Source organism: Pongo pygmaeus, chromosome 11 (genome assembly GCF_028885625.2).
Source record: "Pongo pygmaeus isolate AG05252 chromosome 11, NHGRI_mPonPyg2-v2.0_pri, whole genome shotgun sequence".
NCBI lineage: Eukaryota > Metazoa > Chordata > Mammalia > Primates > Hominidae > Pongo > Pongo pygmaeus.
In genome coordinates this window covers 89415415-89431617 of record NC_072384.2, presented here as the reverse complement: position 1 = coordinate 89431617, position 16203 = coordinate 89415415, and the positions used below count along the sequence as shown (strand labels likewise).

The following is a 16203-nucleotide window of genomic DNA, read 5'->3' as shown; positions in this document are numbered from 1 at the left end:
CCTAACGTAAGGAGAGTACCTGGCCTACAGAAGACAACTAATACACATTTGTTAAATACCCTTTCAAGTTTCCTACATATAGATCTGAAATGGTATTGTATTGAATGTATCATAATTTTAACCGACATCAAGGTCATATTTAACTTTTTTCCTACCATAAACAACGCTATAAGGACTTTGTGTACAGGCCATTATATTCCGAGGTGAGACTGCTGTAGCAAAACGTGTTTACTGATTTTCAGTTTTAACTCTCATTGGGTAAAAAAGTGCCTGTTTCTCTATACTTTACCTATCACTAGATTTTTTTTCAATCTACAATTTGGCTAAATTTATGAGGGGAAATATTGTGTCATTTGTTTTAATTTAGATTTCTTTATTAATGCGTTTAAGCATCTCTTCATATTTATTGCCTATTTGTATTTCTTTTCCGTGAATTTACATATTCCTACTTTATGCCAATTTCTTCTACCAGGCTTTAGTTTTTCCTTATTGGTTTTTGGGAAGATTTTTGTATATTTGGAATAATATCTTTTGTAAATATCTTCTTCCAGCTTTAACTTGTCTTTTATAAGTGGAAAATTTTTATATAGTCAAATTAATTTTTTTATGTTATTTTGTAACTTGTTTAGGAAGTCTATTTAAATATTTGGCCTTATAGAAAGAAACAGTACATCTACCATTAAATTACATTGCCTTTTTTTTTTCACATAACGAAAAGTAAAGATCAATCCACATACCTTTATTAAGATGCCATCTATATAGTCCCACAGTTTAATTGTGCCATCAAGGGAACAAGAATACAGCTAAAAGGGTAAAACAATACAAAATTGATTAAAAAAAAGAAATTCATCAAGATATCAAATGAATAATTAAATGTTGATCGGGGCATTTTCTATTCGTTAATTCACTGTTAACCTTAAAGAGGTAGAGTCATTTATTTATATTGCTTCTGCAAAACAATCTTTTCACAGCTTTCTGCAAGAAGCAGATCCATCCATTTCAAGTTTTAACTAAAAGAGAGAGGAAAAACGTCAACTTTCTATCTTGAGGGAGATGGTAAGGTTTTGAATGAGATATGAAAAGCACCTAGGTGCAGTGGCTGCCACCTGTAATCTCAGCACTTTGGGAGGCCCAGGCAGGTGCATCACTTGAGGCCAGGAGTTCGAGACCAACCTGGCCAACATGACGAAACCCCTACAAAAATTAGCCAGGCGTGGTGGCACATCCCTGTAATCCTAGCTACTCGGGAGGCTGAGGTTGCAGTGAGCTGAGATCACGTTGCTGTACTCCAGCCTGGGAGACAGAGTGAGACTCTCCAAAAAACAAAACAAAACAAAACAAAAAAACACCCACAAGAGCTTGTTGCTCTTCCTGCCAGAACTCAGTTTACTCAGTTCTATTAGCCAAACTCCTTTCACCTTATATGAGTATTAAGGGAGTGCTTCTCAAGTGACTGAAGAATATTCTGCTTAAAAAAAATTTCTTCCAATCCATCAAGGACCAATACTTTCATAAAATACAATAGAAATTATAATGTGCTTGGATGCTGTGGCAATGTCAGAGTGTTTTGTGATACTCACATTCTGTACTCTTATACAGAATGGTAACTAACGGTTTAGGACACAGGTCTGTGGACCATACTTTGGTAGCACCAGAAGACCTTACTAACACATAGGTTTATTTTTGTCCGAGTGTACTTAGTTTTATTAATACTAAGTTTCTGCTAGATTTTTTGTTGTCACTGTTATAGGAAAATACTTTCCTTATAATGTTTACAAAGAATTTTAATATTTTTAAAGAAAGTGGCAATTTTAGGATTTCTGCAAATAGAGACATGGACTCAGAGAAGAGGAATGTAAAAATGTTGGAGTAAAACCATATTATCTATCCAAGTCAAAAAATTATACAAACTAGGAAATTTATATCACAATTACTGCATATGAGAATCATAAATATGAACTAGTAAAATGTAACAAGTCAAACATGTGATTACTGTCAAAACAATGGTTAATACACAAATACTGTGACTCCTAAGTCCAGAACTGCTGCCCCTGCACCTCAACCAAATCTACTGATAAAACTGCCCTCCTCTAATTTTATTCACTCTCAGTCATCTGAAACAAAGCTTTTATGAATTGTATATATGTTTTTTTTGGCTATAAAACTTAGTATATGGACTTCACAAATTTCAATTTTAACAAAATGATAGTTTTGCTATTAAAAACATTCAAATACTACACACAGCGATAAACTTTTGTCAAACCGTCAGAAGATGGCAAGCATAAAATATGTACTTGGATCCCGCAGAAAAGTTACTTAACTTTGATTTTTAGGAGTAGCTCATTTAATTTTGGAAAGAAAAGATCGGTGCTACTTTATTTCCTTTGGAATAAAAGTGAATGGCAATGCAAATCCATCCTTAATCAATAACTTCCAAGTTGGCTGTGACTAATCCAGGAAAATGGAATTGGATTAAAAATGAGAGCAAGAACAAAATATTGTTGAGATAAAATTTTAGTAGATTTGCCGAAACTTAAGAACAGAATTAACATGACCATTTCATTATTCTTTTTTAAGTATACTTTTTAAAAATTTATTATTATTATACTTTAGGTTTTAGGGTACATGTGCGCAATGTGCAGGTTAGTTACGTATGTATACATGTGCCATGCTGGTGCACTGCACCCACTAACTCGTCATCTAGCATTAGGTGTATCTCCCAATGCTATCCCTCCCCCCTCCTCCCACCCCACAACAGTCCCCAGAGTGTGATGTTCCCCTTCCTGTGTCCATGTGTTCTCATTGTTCAATTCCCACCTATGAGTGAGAGTATGCAAGAACAAAAGACCATTTTGTTATTCTTAAATACTGAAAAAGAAGGGCTGCTTTGTGGGGGATGTGGGAAAATGTGGACTAAATTACATTCCCAAATTTGTCTTGAAACTAACTAGATGACCCACTCACCAAACAAATTTTCTTATCTAGACACTGGTCTTAAGACTAGGCAATATCTAGAATAAGCCAGAGCCTTACTTCTAAAGGAACATATCTACCAAATCAATACCTCCTGGCGAACATTTTTCAAAATGTGTTCCAGAAACCAAACGGTTCACAAGCCAAGTAAGTTTGAGAAACACCAAATACTACATACCCCTTTTGGATATTCGCAATGCATGTAAGAGAACCTAAAAAGATTACAATCAACAAATACATTTAACTGTGCCTAGCCCTGAATTTCAGAAACTCATACAGCCAAGAATATGCTTCTCAAGTAACACCTATTAGCATTCTGTGGAACAAATGGTTGACAGAATATGCTATAGGCAATGTAATTTAGCAAGTGAAAAATACCCTACAACTGAAAATAAGCAAATATTTTACTTATAACCTGGAAAGTTTCTCAGTCAAATTCAACTCAAATTTTTCTGTCAAGAACAAAGCCAATCTTAAAGTATTCAGCTATAAACTGTTTGACACCTGTAGATGGTTGTTGGGGTTAAGTTGGATTCCAGTCACCAGATTTCTGTGTCCATGCAGTATGTGTACACACTCTTCTGTAACTGTGCTGTAAACTTTAACAAAGTCTCCAGAGACACAGAAGATATACCTGGAAAAAAAAAGAAAGAAAAGTAAGTTTTACATACTGTATTAGCCTGTTTTCACACTGCTGAAAAAGACATTTTTCATCGTTTCAGTGGTCTTGAACTCCTGGCCTCAAGTGATACACCTGCCTGGGCCTCCCAAAATGCTGAGATTACAGGTGGGAGCCATTGCACCTAGGTGCTTTTCATATCTCATTCAAAACCTTACCATCTCCCTCTTCAAATTTATAAAGGAAAGAGATTTAATGGATTCACAGTTCCACGTGGCTGGGGAGGCTTCACAATCATGGTGGAAGGTGAAAGGCATGTCTTACATGGTGGCAGGCAAAAACAGAACTTGTGCAGGGGAGCTCCCCTTTATAAATCCATCAGCTCTCGTGAGACTTATTCACTACCACAAGAACAGTATAGGGGAAACTGCCCCCATGATTCAGTTATCTCCAATTGGGTCCCTCCCACAACATGTGGAAATTATGGGAGCTGCAATTCAAAATGAGATTTGGGTGGGGACACAGCCAAACCATATCACATACTCAATAGGTAGTAGGATCTTTTCACTGTCCATGATAAAAATGCAACAGATGTTTCTTTTGGTATAGTTTAAGTATTGTATACTCAAATTTGTGTGCCTTTTGTCTATGGGGACATCTATGACCAATCAGTTCATTAACTCAGAAGAGATTATTAACTCAGAAAAGATTAATGACGCCAATATCATATCTCTTGCCTGTTTGTAGACAGAGGCTATAAATGGAATTATCCTGCAAAAACAGCCAACTGAACCAAGTTGCCTGCTCATTAAATGGATGCAAACACTGTGCTAGTCACTATGAACTATTACTCTTCAATAGTACTGCCAACAGCAGTGTTTTTCCATGTCCCCAACATCTCCATGATTCACTGGCAACACCAGCTTACAAACGGTAAGTCAAAGGTTCTGCTCCAGTTGGTGAGGTCTGGGCCTTTTGTACAGAAAAATACAAAGACTTTATTCCATTTTTGTTTCTTGTTGCTGAAATGCTGGCTTTGCTTTGTCTTTCTGGATTTGTGGATTTCTTCCATGTAGCAGCAGCTACTAAATTACTAAAAGTGGTTAAGCTACTTGGGGCACTGTTTGACTAGTTTCATGATATTATCACAGAACAAGGCACAGAAATATAAATCTTCTTGTATCTTCCAACTGAAAAATATTTGCTCCATGTCTATTATATTCATAGCAGTACTCTCTTATTTATGGTTTCATTTTCCCTGGTTTTAATTACCTACAGTCAAGATCAATCTGAAAATATTAAATGGAAAATTCCAGAAACAATTCATAAGTTTAAAATTGTATGCCATTCTCAGTAGTGAATTCCCTTGTCTCACCTGGGACATGAATCATTCCTTTTTCCAGCATTCTCGCTGTAGACAGACCTGCCCGTTAGTCACGTAGAAACTGTCTAGGTTATCCTATCCACTATTGCTGTACTGAAGTACTTATGTTCAAGTAGCCCTTATTTTACTTAATAATGGCCCCAAAGTATAAGAGTAGTGATGCTGACATATTGTTATAATTGTTCTACTTTATTAGTTATTGATGTTAATCTCTGTGCCTAATTTATAACTTAAACTTTATCATAGGTATGTATGTATAGGAAAACATTTACTATATAGAGCGTCTAGTATTACTTGTGGTTCTAGGCATCCACTGAGGGTCCTGGAACATATCCTCTGTGGACAAGGGAGAGCTACTGTATTACAACACACTAAATTTGTTGCAAACTGGGACCACTACTATCCTATTTTATTAGTTCAAGACACTTGATTTTCACATGTTCATCTCTTTGAAATTAGGATGCATCTTATAATCAATGGAATCTTGTAAGTGCTGTCAGCCAGGAGGCATGGTTGTATGAAATGGTATAAGATCAAGAATGTATGAGCAACAAAGCATTTGCAATATATAACCTGCCCTTTGGCTAGAGCCTCTTCTCCATTCCCATGAGTACTTCAGTTCAGAAGCTTAACATCTCCAGCCTGCACCACTCTTCAGGGCTTCCTACAGTCTCCAGGTACAGTCCTTCAATGCAGCTTTCACAGTCACACCAGACTAATTTTGCAAATTTGACCATATTACTTCCTCAGATAAAGTTAAAATCCTTCAATGTTTTCCCTCTGCCTTTAGGAAATGATCCAAATTCTTAAGGCTTTGGTAGTCTGATCCCAGTCTAACCTGAACTACTTTTTCACTTAACACTGTACTCTATTAAAATAGTTCATAACTCCAACAACTTCCCCCATCCGCCAGACACACCCTATCAATATGCAGAGGTCCCTTAGATATGGCTTCCTTGAGACAGTGGTGGGTAGGAGGCTACTGTTGGCCAAGAAAACTTTCCCTAATTGATTCTGATAAGCTTCCTCAGAAAAAAGGAATGTCCTCTCTTCTTGTTTCTCAGCATAGAACAATGGCTTCAATTACTTAAATGCAACTCTTCAAAGTCAACTTTCTCTCCATGATTTTGCACTCTCTGCTATCTACATAGAACACGTTTTCTAATTACTTCTTTTTTATTTCCTAAGAGTAAGCTTATTTTTTAACTTTTAATTTTGAAATAATTTTAGATTTACAGAAGAATCACAGAGTTTCTGTATACGCTTCACCTAGCTTCCACAAATGTTAGCACTTTACATAAGCACAGCACGTTAGTCAAAACTAAGATATTAACACTGGTACATGACTATTGACTACATAATTTATTTGGAGTTCTTCACTTTTTCCATTAATGTCTTTTTTATGTTCCTAGACCCCAATCCAGCACACCACATTAGTTGTCATATCTTCTCAGAACCTTCCAATCAGTGACAGTTTTTCAGTCTTTCCCATTTCTCTTGACTACTGCTTTAAGATTCAGCTCAGAATTTTCTCCTGGAAGCCCTTCCTCATCTTCTCATTCTAGATCAGCACCCGTCCTAATGTGCTTCTACATGACAGTGGGCTTAGCTCCATCACAGAACTTACCACAAGGCATTAAGACTGTCTGTGTACTATGTTTCTCCTCTACCAGACTGTGAGTCTTTGAGGTGAGACACTGTGTTTTCACTTATTAGAAACAATAAGTCAAATACAAATGGATTCGAATGCCAGCTTTATTATGTATTAGCTGAATGATGTTGGAGAATTTACTTAACCTCTTTAAACTTCACATCTCCACTTACAGTTAGCCACTGTAAAATGCAAATAACACATTCTCATAGAGTTTAAATGAAAACATTGCATGCAAATACAAGCTTAGCATACACAGTAAGCACTCACTAAATAGGGATAATACCTTAACCTTGTAGACTGGAAGGTGTGTAATGCACCCACCACAACACCTGTCACATAGGATTCATCTTTGTTGAGAAAGTGAAGAAGTAAGAAATCAGGAATGTTTGAAGTCGGAACCAAGATTTAAACTAGACTCTGAAGGATGTATGATTTAAGGGGTGGGAAGAAAAAACAGCAACATAAGCAAAAGCAAGGAAATAGTATGATTATGTACAAGACACAGATAATGTACTTATCTGACAAGCAAAGTGTCTATAATGGATAGTATCAGGAAACAGTTGGGTAGGAAGAGTTGAGCTGTATCAGAGAAGGGATTGAAAGCCACATAGAGGAGCTATAGTTAAGGAGGCAACAAAAAACTGTTACAAAGTTCTGAGCAAGACTAGGAATAAGAGTCAGAGTAATAATGTTATAACAGTAACAACTTAGGAAAATTGTTACAGCAGCAATACTCAGAATGATCTGTAAGGGAAAAATACTGAGTTTGGGACATTAGCTTGTGGGCAATTTAGGAAAGTGAAAGGCAAGGATGACTCATTGTTTCAGTTTTCTCTACCCTAACAACCCCAGTGCAATAATTCATAGCACCATATAACTGTGGGATGCCACAGAATGGGATGCAAACAGAACTGGACTGAGAGTCAGTAATATCTAATACGGGAACACCAGGAACTTACATGTATACCCACATGCCCCTTAGAACTACCTACTCAAGTACCCAGAACAGAGTTTTTGTTCTAGTTTCAAGAGCAAGCCGCCAAAATTCCACAACTCTGTCTTTTTATGATTTTGGCTTTCTTGATAAGCACCTTGAGGTAAAATACAAAATTATTCCCCTTTGTATAAAGCAGCCAACCCCTTGTGGTACCTTGTAGATAATATTCAAATCTTTGCTGAGTTCATTAAAATCCTGTCATTTGTTAGATAAATGGTTTTAATGATTAGCTTATATATAGATGACAAAAAAAAAATCTCTAAATCTTGACCAAGTTCTCCAAACTTCAGTGCTGAATTTCTACCTACTACTAGCTATATCCACCTGGTTGTTTTACAGGTAGCTTAGAGTTAATAACCCCGAACTGAACTCTATCTTCCCATTGACACTGACTGTGAAATCACTCTAAAACTCTGTCTCTTTTCTCCATGTTCAATATTACCTTGGTTTGGGCAAAAGTGATTTCTTGCTTGGATGCCTGCACTGGTCTTCTAACCCCAGTCTCTATTCTTCCAGAGTCTTTTCCTGCCATCTCTTATACCCTATGCTGTAATTACACTGACTTTACATGGAAGTCTCCATCCCCCCAGTTTTCAAGGCCCCCAGATTTCAAGCTTGTTTGCTTGGCATTCCATCCCCCAGTATCACTGGTGAGGCAAACTCTTGCCATTGCTGCAAGAACCACTACTGAAGGGAAAACTGACTATGTAACTCCCTCTTCTATGCCATCACTGTACTTTGAGTACACCAGCCTACCCAGCTCTCATTTCTCCACTCACCAACATGTATCATAGAGTTTTACAGTTTTCAGGTTAACATTATGGAAGAAACACAATCAAATTACAACTGATTACTGCTGTCCCCTTAAAGAATTAAAAAACCATTCTCTTTGGTCCAAACAACAACCAACAACTGGCAGCATATGTCCTTTCCAACCTCATTTCCCACTACCTCCCTTAATATATACCATTCTTAGTAGCTAACTGTACCAGCCTGTTCAACAGAAATCACTTCTGTCTTTCTTGCTTGTACTGTCCTCCCCACCTGAAATGTCTTCTGTCCATATTCCCCACTTAAAATATCATCTAGCACAAATGTCATTTGCTCAGCAATCTTCTCCATCCTTCTTAGTTTGGGAAGTAATCTCTTCTTATGAGCTCCTTCCTACAGGACCACAGTAAGAAAAATCTGTTACTGAGTATTCCTTTTCCTCACTAGACTGTAAGCTCCTTGAAGGCAGGATCAATATTAAAATTATCTTAGTTTTTGTCATTGCAGCATGTTATACATAATAGATAGTTGACAAGTACTTAAAAAATGAATTGTTGGGCTTAGCAAATCAAACACACAATGGACCTCATTATAATGAATAAGGTATAGGAACAGTACACTGAAGAAGAAACTGGTTACACGGATATGAGTCCGAAGTGTCACAGTGTGACAGCCTCTTAAAACCTGTTTCTTCCTTTGATTCATAAGATCAATGTCAACAAAGCCAAAGGACTCATTTTTTCTTTTTTTGGCTTCTAAGGCAATTTATGAAAGCTCTTTCAGTCATGCTTGCATTACCTTCAACAACTACCTGTCATACACTCATATGCAGAATATTGTGGGGGTGGGCCGGGAACGGTTGCTCACTGTAATCGCCGCACTTTGGGAGGTTCAGGTGGGCAGATCACTTGAGGCCAGGAGTTCCAGGGCAGCCTGGCCAACATGGCGAAACCCTCTCTCTACTAAAAATACAAAAATTAGCGTGCGTGGTGGCCCGCGCTTATAATACTTGCTACTTAGGAGGCCGAGGCATCAGAATTGCTTGAACCAGGGAGGCGGAGGTTGCAATGAGCTTAGATCGAGCCACTGCACTCCAGCCTGGGTGACAGAGTGAGACTCTGTATCAAAAAAAAAAAAAAAAAAAAAAGAATATTGTGGAGGCTACAAATTTTTATAAAATACTATCTCTACTCTTCTAAGACAGAAAGGGTTTTTTGATTTTATTAAGTGCCACTCTACCTAAAGTTATTTGAAAACCTGACAATACAGTAATAATGATTACAGCTACATACATTGAGCCATTATGTGCCGGGCATTGTTGTCCGCAGTTTTAACATACTGAGGCATTTAATCCTCCCAATAACCACGTGAGATAAACTAAATATTATCCCCCTTTACAGATGATGGCAACTGAGGCAAAGTTTAAGAAACTTACAAAGGTTTCATAATGTAAGAAGTGGATTTTGAAGCCAGAGAGTGGTTTGGTTTCCAGCTACACTGAGAAGAGAGACCAAGTCTTAGCGTATTTTTATCTCATAAAGAATCTAACATCTGTTTTCATGTACAGTTCCAAAAAGACTGCACTATGCTCTATGCACTATGCTTCAGGGGTGAGGAGTGGGTAGAAAAAGCGGAATAGTTTTAGGTTTTAGTCACTCCAAAACATGATTCTGTACGAAAGAGTAGGTACTGCAAAGGTAGTGGCATACAAATCCACGCCTGGACCATTTTCCAGCCGCCCGAGCACCTTCCAGATCCTCGACACAGAGACCGGCTCCAGGGCCTTTCAATCTACCTGCAGGCAAACTGTCCAGCAATCGGGGGGCGCACCCCAACCTGCAGTGCTAACCGGACTTCCCGGGTACCCTGGGGATCCCCCACGGGCGCGTGCTCTACCCAAAGCCGATATCCGCCAGGCGGGCCAGTCCGAACGCGACTGACAGTTCCTTCTCCCCGACCCTCGAGAAACTCACGCCCCGCCCCTCAGCCGACAAAGCGCGGTGCCCCTCATACTTAGAATCTGCAGAGAACACAGCTCTCCTAAAGTTCAACTCGCTGCCGCCACAACGAACCACGCGGATACTGTCCTCTTCCACCATCTTTGCGCAGTCGCAAAATGGCCAATCTCTGGTCCCGCCCTGAACTTCCTACCTAGAGCCGGGTAGGCTGTTCCCCGCCCACAGAACCCACCCACGGGCCCTTCTAGGCCTGAGACTCCGTGGTAGGACTAGGCTTCCGTGCAGCCATCTTTTGTATGGGCAATGTCAAACTAAGACACTTGTAAGAAAAGGTAAAAGCAAAACAGAGACTTAGAGACAACCAGTTTTTATTATATACCTATACACAATTATTTAATACAGACATATTTCTCTCAGGCCTTGTCAACCTGACTCTATGGCTTTTTCCGCCAGAAGGGAAAGGTGGCGTACAGTGTACCACGTGACCTCCAGTCGTCCCACCGGAGGCGTCGCTGTCTAGTGTCTGTGGTCTCGGCGCTGCAGGATGACGCGAGCCTCTCGCGTCTCTGGTTTTCTTGGTCGCAGCGTTGAGTTATTGGGTGGAAAGGTAGCTTTCTCTTCCTTGTACAGCTTTTTGTTCCTCTCATTAGCCGTTCTTCTGTTCTTGTGAGCATCGCTTAGGTTCCTACAGAATCTCCACAGTCCTAGGGCCTAGCTTTCTTCGTTTGGAAATCTGGTTCCTACTTCGGGATTCTGGTGCATCTTCCCCAGCGTTCAGTGTAGCTGCTCGGGCTAATCTGACATTCGGTCAGTCCCGCCAAGTTTCAAGGCGCTGCTCTCTGGTTTCCTGAGTTTTACCTTTTCCCATTAGTGGATAGAGTCTGTGGGTTAGGAACCCCTAAAATCCGAACATGTTTATTTTTGCCAGTTTATCTCCAGTTTTCCTTTGTAAATGTATACGTATCATATTCTTGGACCCTGTATATTATGTTGCCTATTTTGATTTCGCTTCTTGATTTGTTGATTTACCACAAAATTAGCAAGGTCTCAAGTATAGTCACATGTCACATAAGGATCTTTCAGTCAATGCATGTTACATGGTGATTCCGTAAGATTATAATACTGTGTTTTTACTGTACCTTTTATGTGTTTAAATACACAAATACTGTTCTGTTACAATTGCCTGCAATATTGAGTACAGTAACATGTTGTTTAGATTTGTAGCCTAGGAGCAATGAGCTATAACGTACAGCCTAGGTGTGTAGTAGGCTGTACCATCTAGGTTTGTGTAGGTATACTCTATGATATTCACACAATGATGAAATCACCTAAAATGCATTTCTTAAAACATATCCCCATCATTAAGCCACACATGATTATACCCATAAGTTTATTTATTGTGGAGAAATACAATATTCACAAAGGTCAAGACATATCCTGGGACAGCACCAGTGTAAAAATCAGGGATAAGTTTACTTTTTACTGAGGAGTCTAGCTTATTAGAGTGCTCAAAACTTTATTATTTGGGGAGCCAGAACTAGAAAGGGAGATATTTAATAATTTTGGTTTATCTCAAGCTGTAACCAGCTTTCTCTTTCATGAGTGTGATACCCTTTGTCACAGTGGATGGAGTGTAAAATGTCACTTTTGATTCTGCAGCCTTAACCTCTTTTTGTTCAGTCTCTTGATGTCTGCACAATAAATCTTTTAAAGACTTTGTTGGGTACTTTGTAACCTGATACAGGCTTTTCCTTAGGGCCTGAGCCAAGAAACAAAATAAATATTTTCACTCAAATTAGTGTGACTTTAGTTGTATGTTACTGTATGGTAACTTTAGATTTTTCAGAAAAGAATCAGAAATCCTGATATGGACAAAAACTAGCTGGATTGATAAACCTATAGGAGGATTATTTTACACAGGGTTTTAATTTACTGAAGTGCCCAGAAAGATAAGTCATTTGTATTTTGATTTCTTTTTACATAATTTTTAAGGAACCAATGCCACCTACAGCTGTTTAATTAATAGTGCCTTGTCTTTATCATATAACAAGAAGGCTGAGGTAGGCAGAATAGGGCTAGTGCAGTGGATCATTCATGCCACCAGGGACCTGTGCTTTCCCTAGTTATTTGCGTTTATTGTCCTTAACCATATTGGTTTTGTCCTTATGCTCACAGTTCATGTTCCTTTCAGTTAGAAGAAATAAGGGAATAGCAAGAAGGAGCATAGCCTATATACAGAAGGAAAAGGATTTTCCACAAACACTTTTTTGCATCTTCCATCCAGGAAATATTTACTAAGAATGTATATGCCAGACATTCTTTCAGGCTCTGGGAATACTGGAGTGAGAAAAATAGTAAACAAAATCTGTGTGTTACTGGACCTTACCTTATCATGGGAAGAAACAAAAACTTATTATACGTTTGATGTATTTATGTGCCAAGGGGAAACTCAAAGTAGAAAAGAAAGTGATTATAAGGGTTTGATCGCATTTAGAATGGGTTTTCAGGGAAAGCCTTACTGAGAAGGTAACATTTGAAATAACCTGAAAAGGTTGAGAGCGTGAATAAGCATGGAGCTGTTTGGTGAAAGAGTCAGCCAGAGGAAAGAGTATTCCTTTCCATGTTCGAGATAAGTCAAGAGGCCAGTGTGGCTGGAGAATAATCATCAAGGGGGTATAGTAGAAGATGAGGTCAGAGAGGTAATCAGAGGCCAGTTCATAGGGTCTCCTAGATCATTGTAACAGCTTTGGATTTTACTCTGAAATTGAAGACAGTGTAGCCTTTGTGTTAAAAAGTGAAACGATTAGGCTAATTTTAAAAATTTACATACAATAAAATCTGCTTTCTTTGATATCTATGATGCACAAATTATTGTATCCACCATCACAAATAGGATACAGAAGAATTCCAACACCTCAAAGAATTCCCCAGTACTTCTTCCCCTCCCCAAGACCTATCCCCTGGCAACCACTAATGTTCTCCATCCCTAGTTTTGCCTTTTCCAGAAAGCAATATATAAATGGTATCATATAGTGTGTAACCTTTTCAGTCTAGCTTCTTTCACTTAGCATATTGCGTTTATGTTATGTGCATCAGTGCTTTATATTGCTGAGTGATATTCCATTGTATGGCTATTTCACAGTTTATTTGTTGAGTGTATTTTACCCCCAGATTTTAGAAATTATGAATAATACTTCTCTAAACATTCATATGTAGGTTTATGTGTGAACATAAGCTTTTTCTAGGATAAATACCAGCAAATGAGATTGCTCAAATCATAAGTGTATGTTTATTTAAGAAATTGCCAAACTCTTTTTTTCCCAGAGTTACTGTACTATTTTTGCATTTCCCAGAGTTACTGTACTATTTTTGCATTTCCATAAGTAATGTATGAAAGTTTTAGTTACTTTACACCCTTGTCAGGACTTGGTATTGTCAAGTTTTTTTTTTTATTTTAGCCATCATAATAAGTTTGTAGTGGTATTTCATTGTGGTTTTAATTTTCACTTCCCTAATGACTAGTGCTGAGCATCATTTTATATCCTCTTTGGTGAAGTATCATCAAGTCCTTCATGCATTGCTTTATTGGTTATCTTCTTGTTGAGTTTTGAGCATTCTCTTTTAAAATTTTTATTTTTATTTATTTTTTATTTAATAAAATTTTAAAAAGCTTTCCCATTAGTGAGAAGGATTTAGTCACATTTTTACTGCTTAGTATCTTCATGTATGTTTCTGTTCCCTTCAACAGATATAAACACCATGTACAGCATTTCACACCACTACCCTGCATAATGTACATAGGAGACATCTTCAAGCAAATTACATTAATTTTGTATTAATGTCATGAATTACTTAGTGTTAGGCCCTTGGGCTCTGCTATGTTTCCTCATTCCCTAATGATGGTGCAATTTTTATCTCTTCTTAGGTTTCCTATGATGCTGAAATCCTTATCTATCCTATATATTTTTCATTCTGCACTTTCTCTCTTGTATACCTCTGCCCTAGGAACCTCAGGCAGTTAAGTGTATTAGTGATGATTAACACAAGCGGGTTATGTTCCATTTAAGGCTAACAGTTCTCATGGTTATAATTACACCTTTTCTGTTTTGGCTATGATTAAACCCATAGATTAAAATTGTATGATCTCTTGTACCCAGTGGCAAAAGCGAAATTTTAGAATGGTTTGAAATGTTGTTGCACCAAGTGTGGTCCATGGACCAGCAACAGCAGTGTCACCTGGGAGCTTGTTAGAAATGCAGAAACTCATGCCCTACCCAGATACGTGGGATCAGAATCTGCATTCTAACAAGATCTGCAGGTGTTTCCTATGCATATTTAAGTTTGAGAAGTACTACTTTAAAAAATAATCTAATGGCAGCTCTATATACAAATGGCTCTCAGTTGGTGCCTCCCATGGGTCAGCCACATGCTTGATGCTTCATGTATTTCTAATAATCTCAACAGCCCTGGAGGTGGTATTTCTGTTTTATAGGTGAAAAACCTGAGACTTACTATGCTAACTTACCCCAGATCATCCTGCTTATAATCAGTAGCGCTGATCTTGGAACACAGCAGTGTCTGCTTCAAAGACTATCTCTTTCAGACTTTCTCTCTCTTTTTTTTTTTTTTAAATCAACTTTTATTTTAAGTTCCAGGGTACATGTGCAGGATGTGCAGGTTTGTTATATAGGTAAATGTGTGCCATGGTGGTTTGCTGAACAGATCAACCCATGACCTAGGTACTAAGCCTAGCATCAAATTAGCTATTCTTCCTGATGCTCTTCCTCCACCCGGCCACACCTGCGACAGGCCCCAGTGTGTGTTGTTCCCCTCTATGTGTTTATGTATTCTCATCACCAGCTCCCACTTACAAGTGAGAACATGTGGTGTTTATTTTTTTTGTTTCCGTGTTACTTTTCTGAGGATAATGGCTTCCAGCTCCATACATGTCCCTGCAAAGGACATGATCTTGTTCCTTTTTGTGGCTGCATAGTATTCCATAGTGTATATGTACCATATTTTCTTCATCCAGTCTATCATTGATGGGCATTTAGATTGATTCCACGTCTTCAGTATTTTAAATAGTGCTACAGTGAACATACACATGCATGTATCTTTTTTTTTTATTATTGTACTTTAAGTTCTAGGGTACGTGTGCACAATGTGCAGGTTTGTTACATATGTATACATGTGCCATGTTGGTGTGCTGCACCCATTAGCTCGTCATTTACATTAGGTATATCTCCTAATGCTATCCCTTCCCCTCCCCCCACCCCACAACAGGCCCCCCGTGTGTGATGTTCCCCTTCCTGTGCCCAAGTGTTCTCATTGTTCAATTCCCACCTATGAGTGAGAACATGCGGTGTTTGGTTTTTTGTCCTTGTGATAGTTTGCTGGGAATGATGGTTTCCAGCTTTATCCATGTGCCTACAAAGGACATGAATTCATCTTTTTTATGGATGCATAGTATTCCATGGTGTATATGTGCCACATTTTCTTATCCAGTCTATCATTGATGGACATTTGGGGTGGTTCCAAGTCTTTGCTATTGTGAATAGTGCCGCAATAAAATTAACATGTGCATGTGTCTTTATAGCAGCATGATTTATAATCCTTTAGGTATATACCCAGTAATGGGATAGCTGGGTCAAATGGTATTTCTAGTTCTAGATCCCTGAGGAATCGCCACACTGACTTCCACAATGGTTGAACTAGTTTACAGTCCCACCAACAGTGTAAAAGTGTTCCTACTTCTCCACATCCTCTCCAGCACCTGTTGTTTCCTGACTTTTTAATGATCGCCATTCTAACTGGTGTGAGATGAAATCTCATTGTGGTTTTGATTTG

General features: G+C 38.3%; 1 protein-coding gene across 1 annotated transcript in view; it reads right to left on the bottom strand.

The window, feature by feature from the left end:
* Positions 1 to 10573, bottom strand: part of WDR75 (WD repeat domain 75) — a 34443-nt gene extending 23870 nt beyond the window's left edge. Inside the window, exons 1-3 of the mRNA XM_054476911.2 lie at positions 10412 to 10573; positions 3478 to 3607; positions 738 to 803 (exon numbers count right to left, since the gene is read on the bottom strand). Coding sequence (XP_054332886.1) covers positions 738 to 803; positions 3478 to 3607; positions 10412 to 10497 — 282 coding nt within the window. The 5' untranslated portion in view covers positions 10498 to 10573. The remainder of the gene's footprint in view (positions 1 to 737; positions 804 to 3477; positions 3608 to 10411) is intronic.
* Positions 10574 to 16203: the final 5630 nt, after the last annotated feature.